This window comes from Aspergillus heteromorphus (assembly GCF_003184545.1).
Source record: "Aspergillus heteromorphus CBS 117.55 chromosome Unknown BO70scaffold_8, whole genome shotgun sequence".
Taxonomy (NCBI): domain Eukaryota; kingdom Fungi; phylum Ascomycota; class Eurotiomycetes; order Eurotiales; family Aspergillaceae; genus Aspergillus; species Aspergillus heteromorphus.
The window spans coordinates 84,957-112,636 of record NW_020290413.1 but is presented as its reverse complement, the minus strand read 5'-3'; the positions used below and the strand labels follow the sequence as shown (position 1 = coordinate 112,636).

Here is a 27,680-nt window from a genome sequence, read left to right as displayed (position 1 = left end):
TCACCAACAACAGCTCTATCCGTCTCATTCACATCAATGGCATCTGCATTGATCCGAGCCTTCAAGCTCCGGAAGCAGCAACATCAACACCCTCACTGTGCGGATCTCCCTCGCTCCCTTGAATAAAGAAATCTCATGTCAATAGATCCTTGTGCCGAACCGAATCCGCAAAGCCGAAACCGACCTCACCAGCGGCATCACCGCCAAAGAACAGACGGTGTTCGGCTTCGTCCTCGAGTCCGACCTCCCAGCCCCCGAGAAGACAATGGAACGACTAACCGACGAAGCAACGGGACTGCTCGGCGCCGGCACTGAAACCGCCAGCTGGGCCCTGAGCGTGATGACCTTCCACCTGCTAACCAAGCCTGACCACCTGACCCATCTGCGCGATGAGCTAAACACAATCCTCCCATCCGACGGCACTCTTCCAGCCTGGACGAATCTCGAAAGGCTGCCCTACCTGTGGGCCGTCGTCCACGAGGGCCTCCGCCTATCCTACGGGGTATCTATCCGCATGGCCCGAATCGTCCCAGACGAAGACCTCGTATACCGGGGCGAGAACGGCGAATACGCGATCCCGCGCGGCTTCGCAGTGGGCATGTCGCCGGTGATTACGCACCACAACGAGGACATATTCCCAGACTCGCACGAATTCCGTCCTGAGCGGTGGCTCGATGACCAGATGGAGCGGAATCTGGAGCTCGAGCGGTGCTTGCTCTCGTTTTCGAAAGATTCGAGGGCTTGTATTGGTGTGAAGTATGTGCATTAACTCTTTCTGGTTTTCTTTTAATCGCAGGAATAAGAGCTAACGAGGGTGGTTAGTTTGGCGCTTTGCGAAATCTATCTGGTGTTAACAACGCTCGTTATCCGGGTGTTTCCGCATATGCGGCTGTATGAGACCACCGAGAGAGATGCCAAATATGACCATGATCTGTTTAGTCCGGTCCCTTGGTCGGGGAGTCTGGGGGTGCGGGCTGTTATTGTCTGAAATTGATGTATGATCAAAGGATCGGAATGGAATGTTTCGGGATATGTCTGTGGAGTCGAACCCGGGAACAGCTAAGCAAAGGTTCTATGGTGAATGCACAACCTAGATCAGACATCTTTCGTCGATATTACCCGATTGGTGAAATCTGCATCATCTGTGGGCGAAGGAATCAAATCCCTGCCCGGTTATTAGGGTTCGCTAATTTACTAGCCCAAAATGTTTCATCAAAGCCTCTTTGGTCATTCAGTCTTTTTAGTTTTTACAGTGCTACGGGGTTGAAACACTGTAAATTGAAGACTGTTTTTAGTTCACCTGTCAAGAAAGTGCACTTCTATCTATATATCTTATTCCCAAGGCCCTATGATTCACAGTATATTGGACTGTGCAGTGGCTGACCAATGAGATATGGTCTTTTACCCCACCGCTTCCCTTTCGAGGTTGACTCACATCTTACGTCGAAAATCCATGTTTTAACCGGCAAAATAAACGGGAACGGCAGGCGGTCCCTCATCCCAGCCAGGGTCCCAGCCTGAAACGGAGCGGGTGGGTCCCGTGACGTGGTATGACCCTCACTCTCTCCTTCTCCCTCCCTCGTTCTCCCTCTCCACCCCAGCTACACCATCATCACGTCACCTCCACGCTGCCCCCCCCCCATATAACCTCGTCCATCGCGATAGACACGATTCCCGAACACTTTCAACCCCATCACAATCAACAATGGCATCTCCATCTCGCTCCCTGCAGGCCTCGGCCCTATCAATGGCCTGCCTCTCCATCGGACACACGGTATGCGGCTATCCGCGACTACCCGGATGATCATCATCCCAGCCATAATTGCGATTCCTGAACCACCCACCCAATCAATTGACCTAGGGAAAGATAGTTGCTAACACAATCCGTTTATGTCTCCAGATCGGCGGCCGCCAATGGACCTCTGACCCTGCATTTGGCGTCATCACGGGCACCAAGCCGTGGGCCTGCGGCATCGTCGGCTGGTTTCAGGTATGTATCTCCAGACGCCACTACCGCCAAAAAAAGCAAATCTTAGATACATGCTAACACCCTCTCCAGGGAAGTGCGTTCTTCATGATGACCGGTATGTAGTTATTTCCAACCTCCCCTGTAGTACACCAGATACCCGGAGATACCCGGAAAAAGCCCGGCGACCGTCAAGACCCCCTAACTCACCGAATCATAGGTCTCCTCCACTATCAATGGGCTTCCAACCCCCGCCTTCTGCAGGAGCCCACTAACAAGGCCATCGCGGTCATCATGAACGGATTGCTGTGGGCGAGTTCTGCCTGGTACTTCCGGCACGGCATCAAGGAGAATGGCTGGGTGGTTGGGTTCGGCGCTGCGCTGCAGGCTTGGGCGGTCGCGAGGGCTTGGTTGAAGTACTAGTGTGGTGGTTGTCTTGGTTAGGGTATATATGTATCGTGTCTGCTGGAGGGATGCTTGGGGTTTTGATCTCGGGTATTCCTCTTGTCTACTGTACGCATGTAGACTTTTCATTGATGGAATATGATACCTTCTAAACTGCTCTTCAGTATCTTCACCATTATATCATATATCTGGCTACTAGTAGCAATGATGAGCACAGACGCAAAGGAGCTCGCTCCCCCCAGACCAAGACCAGATATCCCTGGACATTGTTGGCAGGTGCATTGTATAATCAGGCACCCCGATGTTTTCCTCTTTGTGATACACCACCACCTCACCTTCCTGTATCCCAACCAACCAGCCCTCATGTATGCAAAGTGTCTACTTCAATAACTCAACCAGGATAGCTTCATCATCAAATCCTTGCATTCAACGGTCCATCCCAGTCCCCAGAAATTCTAGTGCAATGTACAATACAACCTTGTATCAGCCTTTCCTGTACCTGTTAGACCACTCAGGAAGCACACAGTGAGACCTGGTTTTGAAACTGTTGAGGCCATCTCTTTGACAGCCTGCGGGGGCAGCTTCGCCATGTAGGCCAAACTTGGGAAGGCTCAAGTCGGGATTTCTCCTTTTGCTATAGTGCCTTATCATCAGACATACCTACACTCATCCGATATAGCCGAGATGACGACAATGTCACTGTTTGATTGTTCTTGATTTCGGTACACATCTATATATAACGCTCCACTAGGGAGGAGTTGAGTTGCCCGCTGGGGCATCACAATAGAGGATTGAACCCATGCTTACCGCTCCTACCAAGATGTCATGTTATCGGGGATACTTTGGGGCAAGAAATAAAGAGTGATAGCCAACTAAGTCTTCCATATTAGTCTCCGGATCTCCTGAATTCGTAAAGTTATAGTATATCACTAGGCCTGTCCGGCATTTATTTCCATTCCCGCACCAGGGGCATGTAATGATCGAGTAAACACATAGGCCACGGAAAACGCTGATTCCCAGGGGAGATTGAGTCAAAATGAAAAAAGAATAGCCAGACCTTCCAGGTGGCCACCGTAGCCCCTGTCAGGCCTGATCATCGATTTCGGCAGGGATTCTTTTGGACGATCCTTACCGGGTATGTGTTGTGATTATGGAGGACTTTGCAATAACCTTCGCGGGACACATTGTCAACAGGTTGCTTCCTGCGACTAGCGCCTGCCAGAGACTTCCTCCGCGGCCTCCTCTTCCTCTCTCCTTTTTCTCCAAGTAGCCGATCATTTGTATCAATCCCAAGGTCTTACAACCTCGTGTCTCTACTGTAGGCTCCCATTGTCGCTCATCAACCATTCACCCAGTTTGAACATGTTCCTTCAACAGCGCACAAATTGTCAGTAGCTGGAGGGTGCTGTGTGCGGCCGTTGCCCACCAACTGAGCGGTCAATGTGTAGTGTCAGAAGCCCCTGGCCTACACACTGTTGAAATGACATGCAGTCAGGATGGCCAGTACCTTGGTAACTTTTTTCTCCATGTCAGCACAGTTCCAGACGATCTCCATGAGAGATAGTCCATGTGTAGATACATCAGCCGCAAAAAAAGCTTCAGCACCTGGTCAAGTTAACTTTCAAAATAAGAAACACAGCAGCAAAATGGGGATTTCCAGCGAATGCGCGAAATGCAACAAGTGCCACCATTCAATTTCCCAAGATAAGGGCGAACCTCGGCTCTAATCCATCTATATCACCACGGTCCACGGAAGTCCGCCGTAGACCGGCGATTATGCTTAATTAGTGTTTGGATAGTTCGTATTCAAGGCAGAAGGATCGAAAATTCCCCGACGGCGGAAAATCTAGCTTTGCCACCCTGGAATCCTTATCTGTTGTCAATAACAGTTCAGGCATATTCATCCCTGGGAAATAGATCCCACGTGTGACTAGCCCTTCTTCAGCTGCAGTAGTATGCATGGCAAAATCTTAGTAACATCAGCTCAATCCGCTAGAGCAAATTATTATCTAATGTCAGGCTGTGGGCCATCTAGTTCGGACTAGATGAAGCAGCCTTGTGGTGCTAGGCGGACTCTAGTCCATAGTCCCCGTGCCCAGACAATAAATGCCGGTGCCTGGGGAATGTATACGCAACGCCCACGCACTCTGTCTCACAGAAGCAGTTAGTAAGTCAGCATACCTTTTGGATCACGCATGGTAAATTTACAAATCGGAAGTAAGCGTATCACAGTACGTAAACTTCGTCCGAGTCAAGAAGGCAGAATTGACAGATGTCAGCACGAGGACACAGCATAAGCCCCCTGTGAGTCGGCGCAGGGCTCAAAAACTCTATATTGATTAACATACTGCGCTATCGATCCCGGGCCAAGCGCGTTAGCATAATTTTCATCTGATTAACCCGTGGGACTAAATATAGTAGGGTCGGAACAAAGTACTTTTCAGGGTTTAACGCCCTGTCCTGACACGTTCCGGGTGGAGCACACGTTGAACTAGGGATTCGCGTCGAGCCTATTATTCTCGGCTGGAGCGCCCAACTAATCCTCAAGAGGCATGGGGGAAGAGAGGCGATAAGGGGAAACAAAAGCCGCCAGGGTCTAGGTTTATCGGTTAATTAGATCCGGAGTCCTCCGTGGTGTTTGGGCATTCCAAGCATGGACTCAGTGCTATAACGTCGCTTATTATTGTCGGTGTGCTCATGCGAAACGCTGTTTGCACTCTCAAGATAAGCCCATTCCATCCATCCCACCGAGCCTGACTCAGTCGCGAGCTGGTGGTCCATCTTATCAGATTCTTTTTGTCTTCCCCCGTGGCAGACAATGGACGGCTAAGATTGATGCAGTAATTGATCGGCAGTCGGGGTCTCGCTCAGCACAAGGTTAGGGCACCTAATCTGAAAGGCGTGCCGGCCCACCCGGGAGAGATTAGACATACGTAACGGACGGGGCGGCTGCGGGGACCACACTGGAGACAAAATTGCTAAAGATGAAAGCTTGAAGAATCCAACAACCGATCTAGTCTAGTCTCCGACTAATCCCCAAGAGCATGCCGGGTGAATGGCCAAGCAGCATGGCGGTTCCACTATTACTGCCCTGCGCCAGGACTGTTGGTTCGGGAGGGATAAGGTGGGGAATCTGCAGTAAAAAGGCAATCCAGACGACGAGATGCAGCTCTGTAGATAGCCTTTCCGGGGGATTGTCTCTTCAACTCCCTCGACGGCCGCCGGGGGTTAGTCTCGGTCCTCGGCAGGTGTGGCCTCGGCAAACGCTTGATTGTTGTATACTTCTGGCAACTTCTATCAATCCCAAGCCCCTAAAGTCTGGAGGAACCCACAGAATGGTGGTATCGGCCAACGACCGCGAGGCTAGTGAAGACTAGTACTGCGTTGTCTCCGGTTAACTATCTAATCCTGAGGATAGCCCGTCAGACTAGATCGAGTCTCCGAACCCTGTGCATGGGCCTGTTGGGTCGGAGATAACGAATGAAGTAAATTCGTCCATGTCCGCGTGCCAAAGACAGGGTTTTCTGCCCCCGCCGTCGGAGTCAAGGGGGACGGGTAGGAAAGAGTTTTTCTTACCTTGAGGATGTTTGCTCGGACAAAAAGCCTAGAACTCCCTCCGATTCTGTGACGATCGCTACTGACAATCCCGAAAGCCAAAATCCTCCGGAGAATCATCATGTCAGGAGCCAATTGGGCAGTGATACTCATGCCTAGAGTACACAACTCCTCGCGCCCTGCTGCCGCTGCATATCCGGCAGCTAAAAAGATCTTATCATTTGCCGAGCGTCTCGGGGGATTCCCGAATCTACCCCCTGCTGACGAAGTCCTTCTCGACTAGTTAATCACCGAGTGAGCTAAGACCCGTCAATAATGCTTGAGCGTATTTCTTCACACGATCCCCAGTTAGCCTCAATTATTTGGAGTAGGGTCCACCTGGGTCTCGAGTCATTTGCCGTGGGGTGCTGTAAGCATGACAAACCCTACCTGTCTTGTTCGAGTAGCATATCCGCTGATCTATTTGGAAGATGGAAAGGCTAGTATCATGGATTCAATTTCCGGCACTCCTTCAGGTCCTGGACCCTGGCCAGAACGAAAAACCTCGCTCGGACTTCAATGGAGGGAGGGCAAATTCCCCTCGCCGAAGTAGTTCCGATTGGACTGACAGCCCTACCAAGACCCATTTGTCCACGACAGCGAGGCATTTCTTCAAACTCCGTAGGATGAATCGGGAGTATGGCAGCTTCATGCCAAGCCACATGGCATCGAGCACGCGGGTTGCAGCGATAGAGAGGAATCGGTCAGGAAAGCAGCCTGAGGCGTGATGCTGGACAGTGAGTTATAAAAGTGCGAGTACCACCGCCTCTCGGAGCCATTCACTGCTGTGTATCCATCAGACCAATCTCCCCTCCAAGGTTCTTTCCTTTTCTTGTCTTTCAAGATGAAGTCCATCTCCCCTCTCGTTTACGGTGCCCTGGCTTTGGCCTCGACCACCTACGCGGCATCCATCCCCAAGGCTTCTGCCCGCACCGCCGAGACAGCCTCGACCTTCGACTACTACAACGGCACCTGCACCGCCGACAAGGTGTCCATCCGCAAGGAGTGGCGGGATCTGACCACCACGCAGCAGAAGGCTTATCTCGATGCGGAGAACTGCCTCATCAGCCTTCCTGCCAAGTCGGGCTTGACGGCCACGACCAACCGCTTCAGCGACCTCCAGGCCCTGCATCGCTACATGACCAACACCGCTGTTGGAGATATCATCCACGATGTGGTGGGTATACCCCCTTTTTACTTACCCTAGGAGGACCTGAGACTAACATCCCCACCCCCAGGGTCAATTCCTCCCTTGGCACCGGTACTACATGCACGTGCATGAGACCCTCCTCAGGGAGGAATGCAACTACACCGGTCCCCTTACGTATGCTCTCCAAGCCCAGCGATATCGGTCAATACTAACACAAAGATAGCTACTGGGACGAGCGTCTCGACGCCGATACAGGCGATATGTTCAATTCCGCCATGTGGGACGCCGAGGCCTTCGGTGGCAACGGTTCTGGAGCTGACGGGTGTGTGGTGGACGGCGCGTTCGCCAACTACACCGAGCACATCGGACCCCAGAACGAGGACACCACCTACTGCCTGAACCGCGACTGGGACAACGCCTGGGCTCTGGAGATGGCTAACAGCACGGTCATCTACGATATCTGTGGTGTGTACAACACGTACTCGCCCTGGTGGTACTGCATTGCCGAGCTGCCCCACAAGGGTGTGCACACGGCTGTTGGTGGAGTGGTATGTCCCCTTAATCTAAACTCATCTTTCTATCTAGCTGCCCTTGTACCTTGCTAACGCTGAGTCAACTCCAACAGATGGCCGATATCAAGTCCTCCCCGGGTGACCCGACTTTCTTCATGCACCACACTTACATCGACAAGGTCTGGTTTGACTGGCAGAGAGCTGACCCCGAGTCCCGTCTGTACCAGATCAGCGGACCCTCCGTCAACGAGTCGGCCAACGTGGAGCCTGCTACCGGCTGGAAGAACACTACCCTCGACTACGTGCTGAGCTCGTACGGTATCCTCCCCAACGTCACTGTTGAGACCGTGATGAACCCCATGGGTGGCTACCTGTGCTATGATTACCTGACCTAAATGTTGCTATAATGTGTTTATGTGACAATTGAGTTGCTCAGAGGGATGTGTGGACGTCTGAGCTGCGGTAATAGCTCTGTAGCTAGGACACTGCTATATTTAGTATAATTTATCTATCCTTTCCACTCCTCAACACAGAAATCTTCGTATTCTTCTTACCTAACACACACATTTCCACTCCAGATATATAATTGAATAGCTGGTTTTCGTGCGAGAACCTTGGAATTAAAGAGCCACGGGACTTGTGTCTGCCGGATCTACCATTCACTAGTCATCTGTATATCGAAACTTTAGCTGCAACTGTTTAATGAATAAGAAAATACATCAAGACAGAGCCTGATTCCGTGCAGTAGAACAATTCCCATTTTTTGCCCGACGGCTCAGGATGAATATATATAAAGGAGAACAGTCAAGGCGGCAAAGGATCCAACGGGAATAAAACACGAATCCGAACATCAGCCACGAATAGTAAGCTGGACACAAAAAGCGCAGTGTATTGCTTCTGCGAGGTAAAAAGATTGTAATTATAGAATCTCCTAAAGTCTGGGGATGTTTCATGTGACTGCGCCACAGACCCATTCCTGTCGGATTATTCACTGGCAGCCACACCCCTGAATCTGCAACTCATCCCGTCAGTGTCTTGGATATCATCCTTCCAGCTTATTATTTGGACTGGCTGCATTATCTGTGGCTCCTGCGTGTGCTTCTTATGAGACATCCAAGGAATATCAAATCCACAACCTGGAACACCCAGTCAGTTCGACGTACTCGCCCCCCTACAGAGGGGAATCAGATACCCTGCCAGCCGGCTGCGACGCGTCAGTCGCCAAAAATACAAAGATGAGACTGCCTACAAGGGCATTCAACGCGTTGTGAGCTACTGATCTCAACGCGTCAAATTGTACCGGGGAGTGGCTGTCGTCGCAGCCTCCCACGCCGTCCGTTTACTTAAGCCCATTGCGGGAATACAGGATGTGTGGGCTGTACAATCCACACCCCAGCACGAAACCCTCCCCTGCAATGTTAAAACCAAAACACGAAATATGGATCACCACTACAGTGACACCACTCTGATCTATGCAGGCCACAAGGCTCCCGGATATTATATCAGGCGGGGACATGGAGCAAATGACCAGCTTGGGGGAGGATTGGATCTGCTACTAGACGATCCCACCAATGATCGACCCACCTTGGCACTAAAATCACCGGGAAAAGAGCTGCTGACAGACCAAAAAGACCACTCGGCTAAAAAGATGTCCAGACACCTAAGTAGTCTTGATACTGAATGATACTGGGTTTGACAGCTGCGGCGGTCTAGCCACGGGGGCCTTGATCTATTGGAGCAGAGGATACCGGCACCTCTGGGTCATCATACAACTATCAGGTATTTCTTCAAAGTTATGAATGCTAATACCAAGCTCATAAGATTATACTTTGAAAGGGCCCGACTTACAACCTCTGAGTGATTACATTTACCTCTCAGACTCTCACATCGGACTGTCGCTATAGGAGTACTGTGCCAATGTTGGTGTCAAAGTGTCTCACAGTCAGGTACTGGAACTACATAGAGCGAAGGAGCGAGGGTCGACTATTAGTGCTGGCTACGCAAAGGCCGTTGAACGGCGACTACATGGAGCTAAGAAGGAAAGCACAAGTAGGTCTTCAGCTTTAACATCAATGGCATTTAATATTGGATAGCAGGGCTCATACGTGATGCGAAAAAGAAGACATGGCATCTAAGAACGCGGTGCACAAAGGGGTCTACCGACAACCCCTAAGCCTGTGGCCTGATACTTGATCTCGGTAAAGAACCGAGCAGCAATTGTCCAATATCGCGATGGGGTTCCGTCCAAGAAGAGATGATAGAAGTTCTGGCCCCCAAGGTTGTCTCCTCTGAGAGTGAAGTACTGCCATGAGTTTGCACTGCCAGGTGTGCCCCCTTCAATCATCTCTCCGGGATGCAAGTTCTCCTTGTCGTCGGTCCAATCCATCATGTGCTGGTAGAACCGAATGTGGTCGGCCTGTACCACAGCGCCATACGAGCGAAACCCTTCAGGGAGATCAGGGTCAAGATCATCCCAGGAACGCATCAAATATATGAGTGAGCCGGTGACCAGAGTAAAGAACGGGTTCTCAAAGCCATGACTGACTGTGATGACCTCATAGGAGAAGTCTCCGTCTTGGTGAGTGGATCCGAGGATCAGGAAACTTTCCCTCGGTGGGAATATAATTCTAAGGAACGATTTCCACACTTTCGGCCAGTCGGTTTCTTCCTCTTCTTCTTCTTCTTCTTCTTCTTCTTCCTCCTCCTTTTCTCCTTCTTCCTCGTCGTCTTCTTCTTCTTCGTCTTCTTCCTCCTCCTCATCTTCATCTTCTTCGTCTTCGCTTGGATCTTCCGCTACCGCGTTCATTCTGTGAGTAGGCTCTTCCATCGAGTCAGAAGAGTCTTCCCTGATATCAAACGGTGTAGCCATTGCAAGATCGAAGGGGGATTATCGTATCCGTAACAAAGGCTAAGTCGGTTGAAACGAAGAAATAGACCGTGAATGTTTACGGGGACTTTATACTGTCTAGGAAATGCGAGTAGACGACGAGAAGTTCCTATGGCCCATCGGGGATTGCCGTTGGTGGCACATACATTTAAGAAGGTTTCCGTTCTTCTTTGGGCTCAATATCTCTCTCAAAAAGGGAAAGTCCCGATTATCCCTTGGATCAATGAAGTGCTGGCTTACTGAAATAGGAAATTGCCTGTCAAGATGTTGGCCACCTTCCTGGAAGACGCGGAGGGGGAATTCTCCTTTTGCCGCGGGGGTTTTCCATCCCAAGGCACCTTGTATCATGTCGATGAGAGTGTGCCAGTGAAAGGTCCCGATCAAAGGGGGAAGTTGCCCTCCGCACTAAGGGCAGAAGCTGGTGCATTGACATGGAGGGCGAATCTCTATCGGACCAAGGTAAACTGCGAATGGGAGGACTCATGATGGCCATTGGAGCGGTGCTAGTCTACCCGAAGAAGAAGCAAGAGAGGAAAAAGGCGATAACCTCGGACACAGCCGACAGTCTCCTAGCTAGGAGCGTATTATGAATTCTTTGTACTTGAACGGAGAGACGGCTGACACTACGGCTTTGTCCATTGAAATCCAAAATCACACAATGGTCAATGGAACAACCGGATTGTTGCGTTTCCTTCCATGGCTTATAGTGGCAATCTCCCTTGTCTGACCAGACTATACTGGCTCACCATATTATATGTGGAGTTTTACGGCCCCAGGCGCGAGGCGGGCACGTGGGAGTTAGCTTCATTCCAAATATTGCGTCTTCCTGTACCCTGATTTCCTCGGATTGCGGTGGATATTACCTTCTGATGGTGTTATAGGAACACACCATATGAATTGAGACGCCATGGCATGCTGCATCGACTGACCACGGTTCAGGGGTATATAAAGAGGTCCAACTCCCAGAGTATGGTCCTACTATCCTCTGTCTCCAGGTCACAGTTGGGTACCTAGCCACTGCTCCCCCCATTCGAACTTATCACCCAAAAAGGCAGTTTCGTGTTCAACCACAACCATGTCTGATATTGGAGAGACATCCTTCTTCGAAGTCACCTTGTCTGACCTCGAAGAAGACTCTAATCCAGACACCGGACTGTCTGATAACGAACAGGGATGCCGTCGAACCCGTCCATTCCGTCCAGGAACCCCACTTCCGACAACCCCAATTCTAGACACCCCGACCCCGGCGATGGAAAAGAAGGGCTGGAAGTGGTATGAAGCCCTGCTCAACATCTTCCCCGAGGAAGAAGGCTTCACGGTCAGCAACAACATCTCATACTTGGACCCTCATTGGCAATTCCTGACCGTCTTCACCTACGCCCACGGGCTCTTTTTCTCCTTCGTCATTGGGGATGAGGCCGAGGAGGACCCGAGGAAGGCCAACGCGGAACGTTTGCTGCGCCGGTGGCAGAAGGCCAGTGACACTGTGCCTCTCGAAGTCAAGACTTATGGGGGGTACATGGTGGCAGACAAGGTGTGGTTCTACGCCAAGGAATGCTGGAACGGAGACATGGAGACGATGGAGCGCAGCAGCATCCATCATCCACAGGGCCTGCACCAGAAGGATGACTGGGATAAGATCGAGGGGTTCCTGTACGAGATCAAGGACGAGGTTCTGAAGACTCGTTTCGAGTCCGAGGAGTAGGCTATTGGCCTTTGTTCGTTCCTTTGTTCGTGGGAGACCCACCCACACTCAGGCGCTTCCCTGAGCTTTTCATATAGCTTTTCATTACATCCTGAATTGATTATTCATCACCTCGCCATGTGCAATATCGTAGTTGTCCTGAGTAAACATGTCCGACACCCCCAACCCAGTTGGACGCTTCCTTTGTAAAAAGCACTGCTCCTACTTCCCTTTCGGGTCTAGTGGTACCTGACGAATAAATGACTAAATCTTCTGCTGACCGAGTTCTGACTCAGCCGCTGACTCATTCAGGGGGACCAATAGGCCTGTGTCTGGAGGTTCAGGAGCGACTGTACAGCTTCCTCGTCGAGTGCTGCATGCAGCTGCTGTGCGAGTACGCCCGCGAGGACATCCCGAAGACGGATCTGCCCATCCAGCCTGAACCGCCGGCATTGTCCCCCTCAGAGTCAGCCATGAACCTGTTCAGCGTCATGACAGCCGAGGCCCCCTACCGTGTACCCGCCAGTCTCGATCTCTCCCGTCTCCTGGGGGCATCGTGGCAGCCAAATGTGCCGCCGCAGAGGATCACATCTGGGGTGTCTACGCGAAGATCCCGGATACTTTGCCGACGTGCTGAGACACCAGCCATTCTTTTTCGGTTGGGAGATTCTCGACCGGGTCACGTGCTAGAATGAACGTCTTCCTGGGGGCTATACGACGATTCTGGGAAGTGGGGGTGTAGTACACGCACCCCCAAGGATGACGACTACACACTACGAACAGAATGCACGTACAATATCATGCAGACAAAGAAACTATATTCAAGGTCTCTCTAACTACACACCTCAAAGAACAGCAAAAGGCGAAAAAAAAAAAGGACAGACAGACAAAAAAGACAAGAGCAAGAAAAGGCAACTAAGTCAACAACTTAAACCCCCCCGGCACGAGTTTCTGAAACACCCCCTCAGCATCCCATTTCCGACTGACCTCCCCCAACTTCCACCGATTATGGGGTCCATACGAGGCGATCGGATCCTGAAACTCGCCCGCATAGTTCATCAGCTTGAGGGGGAAGCCGGTGCGGCGGTCGGCGGCCTCATCCTCGACCTTGCCGAGCACCCACTTCATGGCGCGGAGGACCTCCTCGTCGTGGTTGGCGTCGTCCCAGTAGGCGACGAGGATGATGCCGACGAGCGGGCCGTCGGCGGGTTTCAGGCCGAGCGAGTTGCCGCCCAGGAGGGAGGACTTGTGCAGCATGCCGACGGGGTAGGGTTGCAGGGTGAGGGAGAAGTACAGGCCGGGGATGTGATCCATTGTGTTGCTGGAGTTGAGGAAGGTGGTGCAGGCAGCGAGGAGAGTCGGGGCGTGTGCTTTGACGGTTGTGTTCATGGTGGTGCATCTGTGATTGTGTCAGTCCATATACTATATTATATACCCTCTGGATAAGAACAAGAAAGATGGAAAAAAAAAAAGATCAACACACCTCCTCTGCCCCTCCACATCATCCACCTTCACCTGCGCCGCCTCCGAAAGACTCACCATCTTCAAAACGCTCATTCTACTCTTCACCTCGACAAACGGACACCCCTCCAGCCCTCTCTCCACCACATCCTCCTCCCCCTCCTCCACATGCTTCGTATACCAGACCTCATTCCTCCCCAACACGCCGTCCCATTTCTTCGCGTACGTCAACCCCATCCTCACATCCACATCCACATCGCCAGCATTACCGGCCACCGGATCCTTCAGAAACCGCACCAGCTTCTCGACCTGCCCCGGCATCTCACCCAGATCATAGTACAGACAGCCACCGTACAGGGGACCCTGCGGGAACGTGCGCATGTCGAAGCGGGTGACGACGCCGAAGTTGTTCCCGCCGCCGCGGAGCGCAAGGAAGAGGTCGCGGCGGTGATTCGCGTTGGCGTGGACGGTGGTGCCGCAGGGGAGCACGATTTCGAAGTTGACGACATTGTCGCAGGCGAAGCCTTCACGGGGGGAGAGGAGGGAGAGGCCGCCTGTTTATAAAGGTCATTTGTCAGCATCCCGTAGCCATAACATCACAATGGAGACGGAAAAAGAAAGAAAGAAAGAAAGAAAGAAAGAACCTACCCCCCAAAACCACCCCCCCAACCCCATCGCCCGCCCTCCTCGACCCCACCACCCCCCGTCCCAAACCGGCCAGAACCTCATAGACCAGTCCCCATCTCTCCCCCGCTCCAATCATTACGATGTTATCATGAGCCCGGAACCGGATGCCCGTGAGCAGACACAGGTCCATGGTGATGCCGTTGTGGATGTTGGCGCAGTTGGCGGTGAGCTGTTGGCCGGCGTTGCGGATGGCGAGGGTGATGTCGCCTTGCACGAAGAAGGGCTTCATCAGGCGCATGAAGCGCACGACGTCCTGGCGGCCACGCGGGAGGAAGATGGCCGCGGGGCGGTGGTCGGCTTGTTGGCCTGCGTGGTAGGATTTGTTGAGGAGGGTGTAGAGGGAGTGTGTGGGGACGAGGACCTGGGGGGGTGGGAAGGTGTTGCGTAGGGTTTGGATGGCGGAGTCCATGGTGGGTGGTTGTTGTATGGGGAGGGGGAGGGCGATGGCGATGGCGATGGCGATGGCGATGCTGGGCGTGGGAGGGTGGAGTTGAGGACGTACGAAATGTACGAGATGGGCGGGCTGGGTGGGTTGTAGGTTACGAGATAAGTTACCAGATGGATGGGTGTCTAGAGGTGATCTAGAGGAGGTCTGGAGATGGCCTAGAGTGAGAGATGGACGCGGTGCTACTCCGGATGTGGGTGGGCAGCTACGGGGCCGGTAGGTGGGTGGGCGATGGGGTGCGGATGCCTTCGGGCAGGGGAGGGTGCATTTATAGTCAAACGAAAAGGGTATCTTCCTGTTTTGAGGGCGCCGTTGTTTGGTGGTGAGGCGGAGACTCGTCGGAGGTTTCCTGTCCAGGATTTGAGATGGCCTTCTTTCGGGGGTGGATACCCCCGTGGATGAACAAAGAAACATGGGCATTGGCTGTGGTTTATTGCGACAGTGTCAAACATGGAGAGTTTATGGCTTGTCGTCGACCTTGGAGGAGTATTCCATCATCCATGGCCTGGTTGATGAAAGGCTCGGGCCGTGGGAGTGTTCAACCAGGGATTGTGCCTATTTTCCTTGTAGGTAGTATACGCCTTCTTTGTTCTTCTGTTGCCTGGTTACATCACCGAGCTGAGGGAATCTTCTCTCAAGACAGTGCTCGCCAGACCAAGTCTGATGGGCAAGTTCCGCTATGACGCAGCCCTATCCGCAGATGCAAAACAACCATCGCCATCTCCCGTGGCAAACCACCAGTCGACCAACGGGCCTCTCGATGGAGTTTCCGATCATGATATCTGCGACACTCTCAATACTCGAGAGCCAGTCATCTGGGGCATGAAATTCCACTAGCGAACGCTGCCACATAGAACGAATACATGTTAGCTCTGTACATCCTGGTCCAACCCTTCACATCCACATTATCCACCTTGAGCAGCTCACTCCGTATCCGCCACATTATACACCAACTTCCTCCCACTGACCCTCCCCTCCTGCATTTCCTTCAAGCCCTCCAAGACCCCGCGCAGCCCACCAGCCCTCACATCCAACGGATGCGGCCTGACCTTGCCCTCCGCCAACAACCCACTCGCCCTATCCACAAACTCGCTCGCAAAGATCCTATCCTCGGGCTTGGGCGGAATAACCATTCCGCGGAAGTTATACTCCTCGCCCGAAACGGTATACCCCAGAGTAAAGCGACTGCGCACATCCTCGCGGGGAACGTTCACATTATTGAGAGCCGAGTAGTCACCCCCGCGAGAGGAGATCGCACGTCCGCAGAACTCCGCGCTCGACTCCAGCGAGATGGTATCCAGGACCAAAACCAACCCATCGGCCGTATCCTCGCGAATCGCCTCCGCCGCGCCGGGATCCTTATAGTCGTAGACCCGATCCGCACCCAGCCCCTTCACCAGCTCGAAGTTCCCCGGCGAACACGTCGTCAGCACCGTATACCCGGACAGCTTGGCATACTGGATGGCGAGGGTGCCCGTCGCCGACGAGCCACCGTAGATCAGGATGGGCTGGGGCTGGGTCAGCGGCGCCTCGGGCGGCGCCATCTTCAGACTCTGATACAGGGCCTGTCCAACGGTGATGATGCCCACGCCCAGAGTCGCGGCCTCCTGGAAGCCAAGTCGATCCGGGATGGCCATCTGGGTGTCTGCAATCGCCACGCCGTATTCGGCGAAGGCGCCCTCGGCTGGGTACTTGGGGTTGCAGCCGAAAACCGATCCGCAGACGCGGTCGCCCACGCGGAAGGGCTTGGTGACCCCCGGACCGACTTCCTCGACGATCCCCGCGTAGTCGCAGCCCACCGCGACGCCGGCGGGGCTGCGGTGGCCGGCTTTCCAGTCGGTGGGGTTGAGGGCCACGCTGATGACTTGGACGCGGATGCAGCCGTCCCGGAGGGGAGGAAAGGGGTGGTCGAGGACGAGGGAGGGGGTGGGGGGGGTGGTGAGGACGATTGCTTTGGGCATGGTGGGGGGAGTTGGTGTTGTTGTTTGGGTGGTGGTGATGGAGGGGATTACAGGGTAAGATAGGGCAGGGGGGTTATGGTGGTACTTGTACCCCCTCCCCCCGGTCCTGGTCAGCTGTTATCCAAGAATTGGGCTAGTTTGCGTGGGCATCTAAAGAATTGCGCATGTAAGCACAAAGATGCTGACAGAGAGAGAGCGCCATGAGGCAATTAATCAGCTGCGGATTAATAATGCAAGCTGCAGGCTGCAGGCTGCAGGCTATCGACGAGTGGCCCCGACGCGATCCGGCAACCAGGCCCTAGCATCGCTAGCACCTGCATCTCCTGCCTTCTACTCACTTGATCGATGGCCTGATGTCTCCCCGATCCAACGATGCGGCCCCCCACATCCACACCTCCTTCTATCGCTCGACTCTTGGCGATGCCTTCAATACCAGTATCTCGGACTATGATACCTCCCTTACTACATTGAGATCTACCTCTACCTCACTCAACTCCACCACCCTCCGAAATCCACCTCATCGGCATCCGCAACGCCATCATCTCCCTAGTCGACGACATCCTCTCCTCGTACTCGTCGTCGGCGGATCCCACCACCCCGTGACGGCCGAAGTACGCGTCGAGGCGTGGCGGCTCGGCTCGCCGGTGTACATCGTCGCTGTGTTTGTGGTCACCGTGGTGGTGGGGGCTGAGGCGGTGAGGACGGGGCTGTGGAGGGCTCTACCCGGGTTTGATGATTTGGATGGGAGGGCGTTGGTTGTGGGGGCTTCAAAGGGGGGGGAGAGGGTTGGGGGAGAAGTCGAGGGGGGAAGGAAGTGAAAATGGAGACGGAGATGGGAACATGGGATCAGAGGAGACATGGGGATGGTCATGGAGAGGAGGATTGGGGGGGGCGGTGGTGCGGAGTGGGTCGCAGGTGACGTTGGTGGGGGAGTGGATTTGGTATCCATTCCCTGGCAGGGGGGATGTGTATATAAGAATGAGGTTTGAGTAGAGATAGACTGAACTAAACAAGCCCTCGGGGCTGGGAGACTAGAGCATAGAATTGAATGTATCCGCCTCTGTCCTGGCGACAGGTATACACGGAGCTTAAACTACAATCTACAACTCAAAACTCAAAATAGCAGAACAATATTGAAATAAGATTTAAAAAAAGGAAAAGAGAGAGAATTACTGCTTATCCTGCACCTTCACCATACTTCGCAGCGCATCCGTCTCACCCTCTAACTTGGAAACCCGCATCTTCAGCTCATCGCGCTCCCGCTTCACGGCCTCGAGCTCCGCCTCCAGCTCGCTCATCCGGTCCAGTCGACGCTGGCGGTAGCGACGAGCGGCGAGGGTGTTCAGCTCCCGTTTCTTGACGCGGTTGGGAGGTTCTTTCGGAGCGGGCTCGGCTCGGGAGGTGGTCACGAAGGGAGATGTCGATGAGCTGATCGATGGCATCTGGGTTTGGGGGTTTGGTTGGGATTGGGTGGAGGGGTGGTGAGAGGGGTCTGTAGAAAGTCAAGTTAGCTTTCAATTCTTCTTTTCCCGTCCCTATTCTCGGAAAAGGGATAGGAGTGTCCAGTGGGGGGTAGGCTCACCTGGTACTGATTGCACACCGGGCGACGGGAAGAGATTCAGCGACTCGCTCAAATCCGGGGAACTGAGCAGAGAGGCAATCGCATCCGAATCGGCTCCAGGGACGGGGATGAGGTTGGCGCAGGACAAGTCCGGGTAGCCGAGGATCTGATCTTGGTCGTAACAGGTGTCACTCAGACTGGACAAGGCGGAGCCCGTGAGGGAGTCGGCGGGGGAGTCATAGAAAAGGGTGGGGTCAACGGGGGGGAAGGACGCTGACGAGGCGAGGGCGAGGTCGAGGTCGAAATCAAAGTCGGAGGGGGAGAGGTCGAGGGGCGGATTGGAAGGTTGAAGGAGGTCTGGGGGGGGAAGAAGGGGTCGGAGGGGTAGGGGTATTGAGGGTATTGCGAGTGATGAGAGTGATGGTGTTCAAATGGCGACGGCTGGGACCTGCCGCTCCTGGTAGATGAAGTTGACGGTCTGCCTGACGGCGTGCATGGTGGTAATTCCCGCGACGTCCATTCTTGTATACTTAAGGCCGGGTCCTGGGACCCGGGGGAGCCGGAACAATGAGAGAGGGAAGGAGTGCGTTCGCCGAGGCGATGGGGTGTGGGAGGGAAGAGCGCAGGGAGAGGGGGAATAGTGAGGGCTTATAAGGCCTCGGATGGGGAGGCGGAGTCCGGACGGGTGTGGGGTCTGGGCGGGGGGCGGTGGTTTAGGGCTGCTGGCTTTTATGAATGGATGGATGTACAGTACAGGCATTGGACATGAATTAAATTACATGACTACGCTAGACACCTTATCTTTCGAGGGATTCCTGGTTGATGTCTGTTAGCCAACCTCATTACCCAGCTCAGATAACTTATCATGCATCCAGCAGGACGGTCAGATGGTGTATCATTGGGGGATGGGGAAGTGGAGGGACACTGACACCATCCAGCTCTGATTCTGAGCCAAGTCATTTCTGTCTGGTGAAGGTATCTCTTAATATTGCCATTGCTGCTACACAGATGGATATATATCACACATCACACCCATCATCTCGACTCACAACCCCATCCCCCCATCCCATCCTGAGTCGAAATGATACGGTATGAGACAGGGTGGAAAGGCCACTAAACCGCTCCCCGCCAAGCGCCCGGCCGACGACAAGCCGGCATGAGTCATTCTCACTCATGATGCAATGCTCCACTCGAGGCCCACCAGCCTCAAACCAGGCCAATGGGGTCTGCCCTGTTCGCAGCAGCCCCTGGGATCGTCGGGGATGCCCGCGGGGGGGACGGTCAGTGCCTGCCTGCCTGCATTCGGTTTTAGTCAGTCCCCCTCAGAAGCGGCCCCTCCGAGACCCGATCAAGGATATGTCGAATGACAGACCCTTCTCGCCTGCTGACAGATCCCATATGCAGACACAGCGAGACTTTACTCGTCTCTGGGTCGCGCTCGAAGTCCTCTGTGCTGCTGATGCGGCATAGCCCTGCTGGAAGGGAATTGCGGATTTGCGCTGCTGGGAGCATATTTCCCTTCACGAAGATGTTAAACTCCAAACCAAGGACATGATAATAAACAGATAGGTATATGGATGGATGGATGTCCATACTCAACACTCCGCACCAACTCCTCACCCTGGAGATAATCCGTCAGCGAAACCTCCACAACCCGCGTATACGATCCCCTCGTGAAAACGCCACGCTTGTTCCATCCCGTCGAAGCCACCCCGACCACCACCGCATCAGAATCACCACCCATGACAGTCTCCAACGGGACATCCACCGGCGGATCGGTGTTAATGAAACGCTTTACAATCCGCGGCGGCCGACCGAGGAAGGTACATAGACCTTTATCCATACAATACACCGCGACGAGGGGACGCTTTCGGTGCTCAGATCGAAAGAAAGGGTGGATCGTCGTGCTGGGATGGCGTGGCAAGTCGTGTCGGGGGAGAAGACGTGCGCCGATGCAGAGGACGGAGAATATCAGCCCGATGGTCTCCCACCGGCTGGGGAGGGAGGTGAAGTATTCTGTCGGGGTGGCGGTGGGATCGTCAGTGAATGTTGTTGCATTTCCTTGCTCGCTGGTGCTGCTGCTGCTCATGCTTCTGTGCCCTCCTCCCCCCTCCGATCCTCCGGGTCATCGGAGCGGAGAGAAACACGCAGAGGGCTGGTTTGCGCCTGCACCGACATCGACTGCAGGGGACGGCGTGGTCACATCGCACCTTGGACCTCCAGCATGGTTCGCAGGAGCTGAGAACTCCGTTGGACCGGACAGAGGACATGGCTTGTTTGAGAGATGATGGACTGACGGGAGTTGCCAAAGATTGCCTCGTGCTATTTGGCAGTGGAATATAAACTGTGGACGAGCCGACGGATATAAAATCCGTGCCCCCCCCCCTCCCCTTCGCGAAGACCCTTAATTAAGCTTACACTTTACGATCAAGATTCAGAGAAGGTCTTCTTTCTGTATCCTCGCCTCCCTCGGAAGTCTCCATGAACATGACACAAGTGGAGCAGAACTGAGACAACCTCATGACTGTGATCTGACAGCTTCAGTTCGATGTGGGCATATTTGGATGAATGGAGCACGCCACGCTTGCTAATTATCAAGTCTATTTACATCATGTCTCCGGGTAGCAAAATAACGGGATGGATCCATGGCTTTGAGGCTCTAGGACCTCGTTCCATCCAGTCATGGGATAAAGATTTACACGAGTACTGTACTGTGGCGAGAGGATGAAGGATTCCGAGCGATCCAACGATCAGTTGAGTATGGAGGCCTCCATTCGTTTCCGCAATCGCATCTGATTGGGAATTTTATCTCATACGAGGCTAGCGCTGCCCTGGACCAGGGATGTAGTTAGGGACAAAATCATCAGAACCCTAGAAAGTAAGAGGGCTCTAGGTACGGCCGAGATGAGGGTATTAACAGTGACCAAATGCCATTTCTTTCCGTCCAGTCGACAGTATAATCACCAGACATGTGGTATTCCCACTAAGGGCTGCTCAATCCCAGTGAATACCCATCCCCAGCCAACCTGCATTTCCACCTCACACCTCCAACACCACCACGATGACCTTCACCCTCACCCCAGTCAACCTCTTCCACGCACACGACTACAACGAACTCCAACGCCAACGCCAAATCAGCGGCTGGCACTTCTCCGACCCGCACCTCCTATCCTGGGGAGCCAAGCAAGCCGCGAACCTGAAATCCCTATTCTGGATCGCCATCCCCAACCCGAACGCCACCAACAGCCCCATCCGCGCAGGTCACATCTCATTCGACTTGTACGCCGATCCCCCTGACGCGGGGCTCACCCAAACCCGACCGATCCATCGTGACCATCCAGACGTTCTTCATCCTCTCCGAATACGGAGTACCACCAGCGGAGTCGGTCGCCAGACCATAGAGCAAGTGAAGCAATTAGCGAGATCAGAACCGTACGGCAGCGCAGAACGCAAATAGGTGGCGGTGAACGCAATCAGCAAGCAATACTACATCGAGATGAACAAGATAGCCATTCTGGACACGCTGCTCGGCAAGGGTCAGGTATGCGTTGTGCCGTGGTACGAACGGATGGGGTACTTACTATATGTGACCTGGAAGACCGAACCGAGGATCCTATACCGAGCGAATGCCCAGTGGGGAGGAGTCTATCATTGTGGAGGCCGACTTCTTACTGAAAGCATCGCGGTAGACGATTCTCTGCCTCCGTAGATCTTAGATATTCCAAGATGCGATGGGCAGACCCAGTGGGGCAGCATGCAAGGGGTGCCTGCGTCTTTATTCATTTGTTTCCCGCCCTGCTTCGCACTCGGTATATTGATTCCGGGCGGCGCACGTGGCGGGGGCGTGGCTTCTGTTTCAGGGGCTGATGGCACATGTCCGATTGATGGTTCGTGGATTTGGAATCTGATGCTACCGTAAGTAGGACGGTCCTTGGCAGGATCGGTTCGATTATTGGGGTCGTACATCTCGTTGTACCAGTCTTTGGGGGGAATATATTGGCGTGTCGTGTAACCTGGAGGGTTGGATCGGGGAGGCATGGATGTCAGTGTCAGATATTCTGTCGGGATTGAGACATGGGATGCTCAGGATACGGAAATGGGATGCTGTGCAAGTTGCCTGGAGATGGGTATATAAGGGGCTTTGAGTCTCGCTGTTCAAGGATCTTTTTCTCTACCATCAACCGCCTCGCTCAGAACAATCCTGCTCTCGCTCTCCCCGAGTCTCAGTCTCCAGTTCTCGCTCCGCACCGAACCGATCAAGATGAAGTTCTCTCCTGTCTTGTGCCTCTTCGCCGCTGGCATGGCTGCCGCGTCCCCCATCCTTGGTACGTATCTGGCCAGACTCGGCGAACACAGCTGGTCGATACTGACAGCGTTTGATGACAGTCCCCCGCGGCGATGGCATGGGAGTGGATTCTTCTGACCGCGCCGCCGCCAGCGTGGCTCCCAGCCACGACGGTCAGCCCAAGAACAGCGGCGTGCTCAACGGCTCCAAGCAGGACCATGTCAACGAGCAGATCCAGACCATCAATCGCCGCGGTGCCGGATCCCCTTGGAACGACGGCTCTGACAAGCCCACCCGTCACGACGACCACAGCGACTCGGACGAGGCCAACCGCACCGGCAAGAACGATGGCATTCTCAACGACGCCCACCTGGCCGATGTCAACGCCCAGGTCCAGAACATCCACGCGAAGCGCGGCGGAAACCCCTGGGACGATGAGTCCGACAAGAAGTTCGACGACCACAGCGGCTCCAACGATGCCAACCGCGTCGGCAAGAACGACGGCATTCTCAACGACGTCCACCTGGTCGATGTCAACGCTCAGGTCGAGAAGCTCCACCTGAAGCGCGGCGGAAACCCGTGGGACGATGAGCCCAGGAAGTCTGAGAGCCACGACGACCACAGCGGCTCCAACGATGCCAACCGCGTCGGCGAGAACAACGGCCTCCTCAACGACGTCCACCTGATCGATGTCAACGCTCAGGTCGAGAAGCTCCACCTGAAGCGCGGTGGAAACCCTTGGGACAAGCCCACCGAAAAGCACGATGACCACAGCGGCAACAACAACGCCAACCAGGTCGGCAAGAACGACGGTGTCCTTAACGACGCTCACTTGGCCGACGTCAACGCCCAGGTCCAGGACATCCACGTGAAGCGCGGTGGAGATGATGCCCCTTGGGGTAGGCCCACCGAGGAGCACGATGACCACAGCGGCAACAACAACGCCAACCAGGTCGGCAAGAACGACGGTCTTCTCAACGATGTCCACCTCATCGATGTCAACGCGCAGCTCGAGAAGCTCCACCTGAAGCGCGGCGGTCCTCTCGACGGAGTCGTCGGCAAGGTGCTTCCTGGTTCCGGTTCCGGCCGCGAGGAGCCCAGCCGCTACGGAGAGAACAAGGGCACCGAGAACGGAGCCACTCTGGACCACGTCAACGAGCAGGTCCAGAACATCAAGCGCAACTAATCTGCAAGAGGCTCGGGCAACTCGGGCGGTGGCCTTGGCTGAGGACTTGAACGAGGAGTGAGTTTTCTACGATCGTCAATACTCAGACTGAGCATGTGCTAATGGTTGCTGTTGCTAGTGTTCTCTAAATGCTGCTCATGTCAGCATCGAGGCTGGATGGCTGGTATACCAACACCGTGGAGTCTAGCTGAATTTCGGGGATGCAGGATGACTGGCGATGGTTTCGGGTGGTCAAGAATATCGATGACTTGCAGGCCGGTACTTGGAAGCAAGGCGATTGTATAACTAGAAGCTAGATGTGAATGTATAATTTGTAATTCGGGAAATAGATTTCCTGGTTCTGAGATCTTCTTCTTTCTTCTTTGTACAAACTCTGAGAGATCGAGTAGGGGGTTGCTTTTCTAGATTTGCCAGGTCCGAGCGACACGACTCTGGATAGCCTTTTGCCTCGGTGGGTAGTCATCAAGTCCAAATCAGCAGAAGAGTATGGCCTAGATCAGAACAAACCGCATGACAGATCGGAGTCCATATCCAGGGGTAGACGGTGGCAACTGGGATAGACAGGGGGGCAACGTCCATCGCCATGACAGAGACCCCGGGGTCAGCCCAATCCGGGGCAAACCCCTTTTGCCGCAGCAGCCACCGCGAGATATCTCGATCGATTCATCCATCGAGGGCGGGAGACCGCGTAACATTGAATGTGGCGGATCCCTTGCATGAGGGCGGAATCCGGGGTCGAGCATCTTGGCTGCAGCGGCAGACTAATTAGGGTTCAGGTTTCGCGATGAACTGGAGATCCTGGCCAGAGACGGAACGCATCGTCTGTGTCAGATTGAGACGTCAGGTACCCGTTCATTCTTCGGTAAACAAATCCGACTCTATCGACACAATACTCACCCGTTCGGCACAACCGTGGAGCATCATGCATAGATATCCCTCGACTATTGGTGATAGAACCACAGATTCAGCAGCAATTATTGTCATCGGCTGCGCAGCCAACCAATATTAGTCAGATCCACGACGTTCTGGCCGGGGGGCAATCGCAGCGGTCTGGCCGGATTCGTCTCGGTCGATCAATGGCACTGCCCGACAGGCCACATGTCAGATCTCCTGGCGAAATAGGGCAGAGCATCCATTGCGTCGTTGTGTCTGAGATGGCGTAAGGGAAATGTATAAAGAGGCCTTCCATCCTCGCCCTCAGAGTCCTTTCTTCATCACCATCAAGCTTCTCTCTTCAGCACTCCTCAGCCCTCTCAGCCCTTCACTTTCAAGCCCAAGCCTCGTCGCTTCCAATCTTCAATCAACCAACCATCAAGATGAAGGTCTCCGCTGTTTTCTCCCTCCTCGCCGTCGCTGGCCTCGTTGCTGCTGCCCCCGCCACTGGTACTTCTTCCCCTTTCTGTCACCCCTCATGGTCATGACATGCTAATCCCTCGCAGGGGACCGCAAGATCGCTCGCAGCTACGGTGACGAGGCTCCCGCCTACCCCCAGGGCGAATACCCCCAGGGTGGCTACCCTCAGGGCGGATACCCTCAGGGCGAGTACCCCTCCCGCGGTGAGGGCCGCGAGGGCTCTGGCAGACACGGTGGTGCCAAGAACGGTAAGCGACTAACCCATCACATCCCCATCCACACATGTCTAATCCATGTAGCCCCCACCATCGAAGTCTCCGGCGACCACTACGCCCAGACCCAGAACATCGAGCGTCGTGGCTGGGGCGTCGGAAACAACGTGATCGAGACCACCACCGGACAATCCTGGGGCAGCTCCGAGAAGCCCCACGAGAGCTCGAACTCCTGGGGCGGTTCCGACAAGGAGCACCAGAACTCCGGAGCGGAGGGCCACAAGGCCGGTGGCCAGGAGTCCCAGAACTACTCTTCCGGCAAGGAGGATGACACCAAGTACGACCACGACGTCAAGGAGTGGCAGAGCGGCTCCAGCCAGAAGAGCGGTGGCGACGAGGAGTTCAAGAACGGCCAGGCTTCGGACAGCGAGCACACTCACTAAACGGTATGTATCTCACACATTCTATCTGGTCTTCAGTCGCTCATGCTGATGATCTGGGCAGTGAGGGTCTTGTCTGACCTGGTTAGTTACCTTGGTGCCCGTGCTGTTGATTGATCTTGATCCTGGTCTTTTCTGCGGCTTCCCTGGACTTGTCTATAGCTTCAGCGTCATTCTTTGTCATATAGCCCTAATCATCAATTGATCATATTTATTGCAATCTATCCTGTAGATTTCAATGGTTGTATTGTGACACTAGCATTCTATGTAGGTATGGCCCTTTGTAACAACACACTTCTACCTCTTCCTCATCATCTCTCCATCCTTAATTACAAGGTTCCAAATCTACAACCATAAATATTTCTCTTTTTCCGCAATCTCAAATAGCACATATTACATATTCCCCTCGTAAGATACAGTCATTTATCTCTCAGATGGTACACTAGTAGTTGAAGATATCTGGATATACTATATCCTGCTTTCTCCTTCCCTGACTTCAACACACTTGACCATGTCACGGCCTTGTCGAAGTAGGTCTCTGTTCTTGCCCCCATTCCCCCCAGCATCTGTAGTAAGGGGAAGATCGTCTCTGGGTAATGCAATCCCCAAGCGCCACCATTAACCCGTCACTATATCCCATGCCATGTTGTTCTAACAATATATATATCCAGTCCAGTACAACTCACACCCAACACCCAGAGCCACAATAACTCAACGTAAATACAACATAATCTGCCGCTCGACCTACCCATCAACACTCAAATATACAAACAAACCACCCAACAGAACAACCAGAACTCATACATTCTCCACCAAACCAATCCCGGAATGACAGCCTCAGGCATCCGCAGCCCTAAGTCCGATATCCCCAGCCTGACTCACACCCCCCGCGCACTCCCCACAGACCAATCAGGGCTTTTGCTGGTGTGGCGCAGGGTCTGGGCGCGAAACCCGCCCGATCAGAATGTCTCACAGCGGACCAATCAGTATCCCAAGACCACAAGGCTGTGAACGAAGGGGGGGGGGATACGCAGTGGCACAGTGGCACAGGCTACGGCCTCATCGCGGCCTAAGAAATGCTATTTAAACAACCCTTACCATCGGTTTCATTCATTCATTCATCCATAGATCTATTCTATTCATCTATTTCATCAAGTTACTGCATAGTGGGATCTACCACCACCCCCCAACCCAAAGACCCAAAAAAGAAACAGAAAACCAAGAAAATGACCGACCTCACCCGCAAAACCATCTCCCTGTCCTCCCTCCCCACCAAATCCGTCACCCTCCACCCCTCCCGCGCAACCATCACCCGCGAGATCCCCATTTCCATCCAGGTAATCCCCCCCCAAACCAAAACCCCAAATAGCCTACCCACCCACCTAGATACAGAGAAGCAAACATCATTAACCCCCCTCCCACAGCCGGGCCCCAACCAAATCACCATCCACGGCCTAAACCGACACGTGGACACAGACTCCATCCGCATCGAAGGCTCCGGGCCCGCAACCATCACCGACATCCAAACGGAGTTTCTTCCGCGTTCCACAGTATCAGACTCGGACGGCGAAGATGGGTGGTCGTCGTCGTCGTCGTCCTCTTCTTCTTCCGACTCGGATACCTTCTCCGATGCAGATGATACTGACGATGAGAACGGTGGGAATGAAGCGCGGATGGCGCTGAAAACCGCAAAAGCGGATTTCGCGCGCGCGGAGGCGGCGTATATGCTTGCTAGGGATAGACGGGATACTGCGGCGGAGGTGATTGGGTTTTTGGATCGGCAGAGTCAGGATATGACTGGCAGAGGCGTCACATGTACAGGAGCAGGAACAGGAATGGGAAGTGGAGCGGTGGATGTGGCAACTCTGCGCGAGTTCATGGAGATGTACAG

At 53.8% G+C, this 27,680-nt stretch overlaps 13 protein-coding genes across 13 annotated transcripts; 8 read left to right on the top strand and 5 right to left on the bottom strand.

Moving 5' to 3' along the window:
* Position 1: 1 nt before the first annotated feature.
* BO70DRAFT_423048 (cytochrome P450) lies at positions 2 to 988 on the top strand (the record flags this gene model as incomplete). Its single annotated transcript, XM_025547580.1, has 2 exons — positions 2 to 756; positions 823 to 988. Exons 1-2 carry the CDS (start codon positions 266 to 268, stop codon positions 986 to 988), a joined length of 657 nt encoding a protein of 218 aa, XP_025400485.1. The 5' UTR covers positions 2 to 265.
* A 686-nt stretch (positions 989 to 1,674) lies between these two features.
* On the top strand, positions 1,675 to 2,528 carry BO70DRAFT_378642 (uncharacterized protein). Its single transcript, XM_025545283.1, has 4 exons — positions 1,675 to 1,774; positions 1,901 to 1,990; positions 2,060 to 2,084; positions 2,187 to 2,528. Exons 1-4 carry the CDS (start codon positions 1,706 to 1,708, stop codon positions 2,387 to 2,389), a joined length of 387 nt encoding a protein of 128 aa, XP_025400484.1. The 5' UTR covers positions 1,675 to 1,705; the 3' UTR covers positions 2,390 to 2,528.
* Positions 2,529 to 6,809: 4,281 nt separating this feature from the next.
* On the top strand, positions 6,810 to 8,022 carry BO70DRAFT_288975 (tyrosinase family protein; the record flags this gene model as incomplete). Its single annotated transcript, XM_025539303.1, has 4 exons — positions 6,810 to 7,142; positions 7,204 to 7,289; positions 7,339 to 7,663; positions 7,741 to 8,022. The coding sequence occupies 4 exons, from the start codon at positions 6,810 to 6,812 to the stop codon at positions 8,020 to 8,022; spliced, it is 1,026 nt and encodes a 341-aa protein (XP_025400483.1).
* Positions 8,023 to 9,758: 1,736 nt separating this feature from the next.
* On the bottom strand, positions 9,759 to 10,496 carry BO70DRAFT_351590 (uncharacterized protein; the record flags this gene model as incomplete). Its single annotated transcript, XM_025541747.1, has 1 exon — positions 9,759 to 10,496. The coding sequence occupies one exon, from the start codon at positions 10,494 to 10,496 to the stop codon at positions 9,759 to 9,761; it is 738 nt and encodes a 245-aa protein (XP_025400482.1).
* Positions 10,497 to 11,545: 1,049 nt separating this feature from the next.
* On the top strand, positions 11,546 to 12,219 carry BO70DRAFT_423046 (uncharacterized protein; the record flags this gene model as incomplete). Its single annotated transcript, XM_025547579.1, has 1 exon — positions 11,546 to 12,219. The coding sequence occupies exon 1, from the start codon at positions 11,590 to 11,592 to the stop codon at positions 12,217 to 12,219; it is 630 nt and encodes a 209-aa protein (XP_025400481.1). The 5' UTR covers positions 11,546 to 11,589.
* Positions 12,220 to 12,367: 148 nt separating this feature from the next.
* BO70DRAFT_395061 (uncharacterized protein) lies at positions 12,368 to 12,893 on the top strand (the record flags this gene model as incomplete). Its single annotated transcript, XM_025546505.1, has 2 exons — positions 12,368 to 12,443; positions 12,511 to 12,893. 2 exons carry the CDS (start codon positions 12,368 to 12,370, stop codon positions 12,891 to 12,893), a joined length of 459 nt encoding a protein of 152 aa, XP_025400480.1.
* A 220-nt stretch (positions 12,894 to 13,113) lies between these two features.
* BO70DRAFT_428032 (FAD-binding oxidoreductase) lies at positions 13,114 to 14,755 on the bottom strand (the record flags this gene model as incomplete). Its single annotated transcript, XM_025547935.1, has 3 exons — positions 13,114 to 13,597; positions 13,682 to 14,213; positions 14,374 to 14,755. The coding sequence occupies 3 exons, from the start codon at positions 14,753 to 14,755 to the stop codon at positions 13,114 to 13,116; spliced, it is 1,398 nt and encodes a 465-aa protein (XP_025400479.1).
* Positions 14,756 to 15,244: 489 nt separating this feature from the next.
* On the bottom strand, positions 15,245 to 16,752 carry BO70DRAFT_333828 (zinc-binding alcohol dehydrogenase family protein; the record flags this gene model as incomplete). Its single annotated transcript, XM_025540989.1, has 1 exon — positions 15,245 to 16,752. One exon carries the CDS (start codon positions 16,750 to 16,752, stop codon positions 15,715 to 15,717), a length of 1,038 nt encoding a protein of 345 aa, XP_025400478.1. The 3' UTR covers positions 15,245 to 15,714.
* A 1,169-nt stretch (positions 16,753 to 17,921) lies between these two features.
* BO70DRAFT_395058 (uncharacterized protein) lies at positions 17,922 to 20,402 on the bottom strand (the record flags this gene model as incomplete). The annotated part of the gene is made up of 4 exons (XM_025546504.1): positions 17,922 to 18,244; positions 18,335 to 18,670; positions 19,686 to 19,831; positions 19,909 to 20,402. 4 exons carry the CDS (start codon positions 20,400 to 20,402, stop codon positions 17,922 to 17,924), a joined length of 1,299 nt encoding a protein of 432 aa, XP_025400477.1.
* A 970-nt stretch (positions 20,403 to 21,372) lies between these two features.
* Positions 21,373 to 21,770, top strand: BO70DRAFT_378638 (uncharacterized protein; the record flags this gene model as incomplete). Its single annotated transcript, XM_025545282.1, has 1 exon — positions 21,373 to 21,770. A coding segment is annotated over one exon (398 nt), but the record flags the coding sequence as incomplete, so codon positions are not given.
* A 96-nt stretch (positions 21,771 to 21,866) lies between these two features.
* Positions 21,867 to 22,460, bottom strand: BO70DRAFT_218013 (uncharacterized protein). The gene has a single exon (XM_025538703.1). The coding sequence runs from the start codon at positions 22,349 to 22,351 to the stop codon at positions 21,962 to 21,964; it is 390 nt and encodes a 129-aa protein (XP_025400475.1). The 5' UTR covers positions 22,352 to 22,460; the 3' UTR covers positions 21,867 to 21,961.
* Positions 22,461 to 22,699: 239 nt separating this feature from the next.
* BO70DRAFT_378637 (uncharacterized protein) lies at positions 22,700 to 24,070 on the top strand. Its single transcript, XM_025545281.1, has 2 exons — positions 22,700 to 23,841; positions 23,903 to 24,070. The coding sequence occupies exon 1, from the start codon at positions 22,717 to 22,719 to the stop codon at positions 23,782 to 23,784; it is 1,068 nt and encodes a 355-aa protein (XP_025400474.1). The 5' UTR covers positions 22,700 to 22,716; the 3' UTR covers positions 23,785 to 23,841; positions 23,903 to 24,070.
* Positions 24,071 to 25,009: 939 nt separating this feature from the next.
* BO70DRAFT_428028 (uncharacterized protein) lies at positions 25,010 to 25,989 on the top strand. Its single transcript, XM_025547934.1, has 4 exons — positions 25,010 to 25,167; positions 25,224 to 25,385; positions 25,437 to 25,795; positions 25,854 to 25,989. The coding sequence occupies exons 1-3, from the start codon at positions 25,101 to 25,103 to the stop codon at positions 25,790 to 25,792; spliced, it is 585 nt and encodes a 194-aa protein (XP_025400473.1). The 5' UTR covers positions 25,010 to 25,100; the 3' UTR covers positions 25,793 to 25,795; positions 25,854 to 25,989.
* The last annotated feature ends 1,691 nt before the right edge of the window (positions 25,990 to 27,680 follow it).

Bases quoted from the DNA above. Each gene is read 5' to 3' on its own strand.
- BO70DRAFT_378642 (XM_025545283.1), top strand. From the start codon at position 1,706: ATGGCATCTCCATCTCGCTCCCTGCAGGCCTCGGCCCTATCAATGGCC. The intron at 1,991-2,059 runs GTATGTATCTCC...CACCCTCTCCAG, and splicing joins GCATCGTCGGCTGGTTTCAG to GGAAGTGCGTTCTTCATGAT. The intron at 2,085-2,186 runs GTATGTAGTTAT...ACCGAATCATAG, and splicing joins TGCGTTCTTCATGATGACCG to GTCTCCTCCACTATCAATGG.
- BO70DRAFT_218013 (XM_025538703.1), bottom strand. From the start codon at position 22,351: ATGCCTCCCCGATCCAACCCTCCAGGTTACACGACACGCCAATATATT.
- BO70DRAFT_378637 (XM_025545281.1), top strand. From the start codon at position 22,717: ATGGGAGTGGATTCTTCTGACCGCGCCGCCGCCAGCGTGGCTCCCAGC.
- BO70DRAFT_428028 (XM_025547934.1), top strand. From the start codon at position 25,101: ATGAAGGTCTCCGCTGTTTTCTCCCTCCTCGCCGTCGCTGGCCTCGTT. The intron at 25,168-25,223 runs GTACTTCTTCCC...AATCCCTCGCAG, and splicing joins TGCTGCTGCCCCCGCCACTG to GGGACCGCAAGATCGCTCGC. The intron at 25,386-25,436 runs GTAAGCGACTAA...TAATCCATGTAG, and splicing joins ACACGGTGGTGCCAAGAACG to CCCCCACCATCGAAGTCTCC.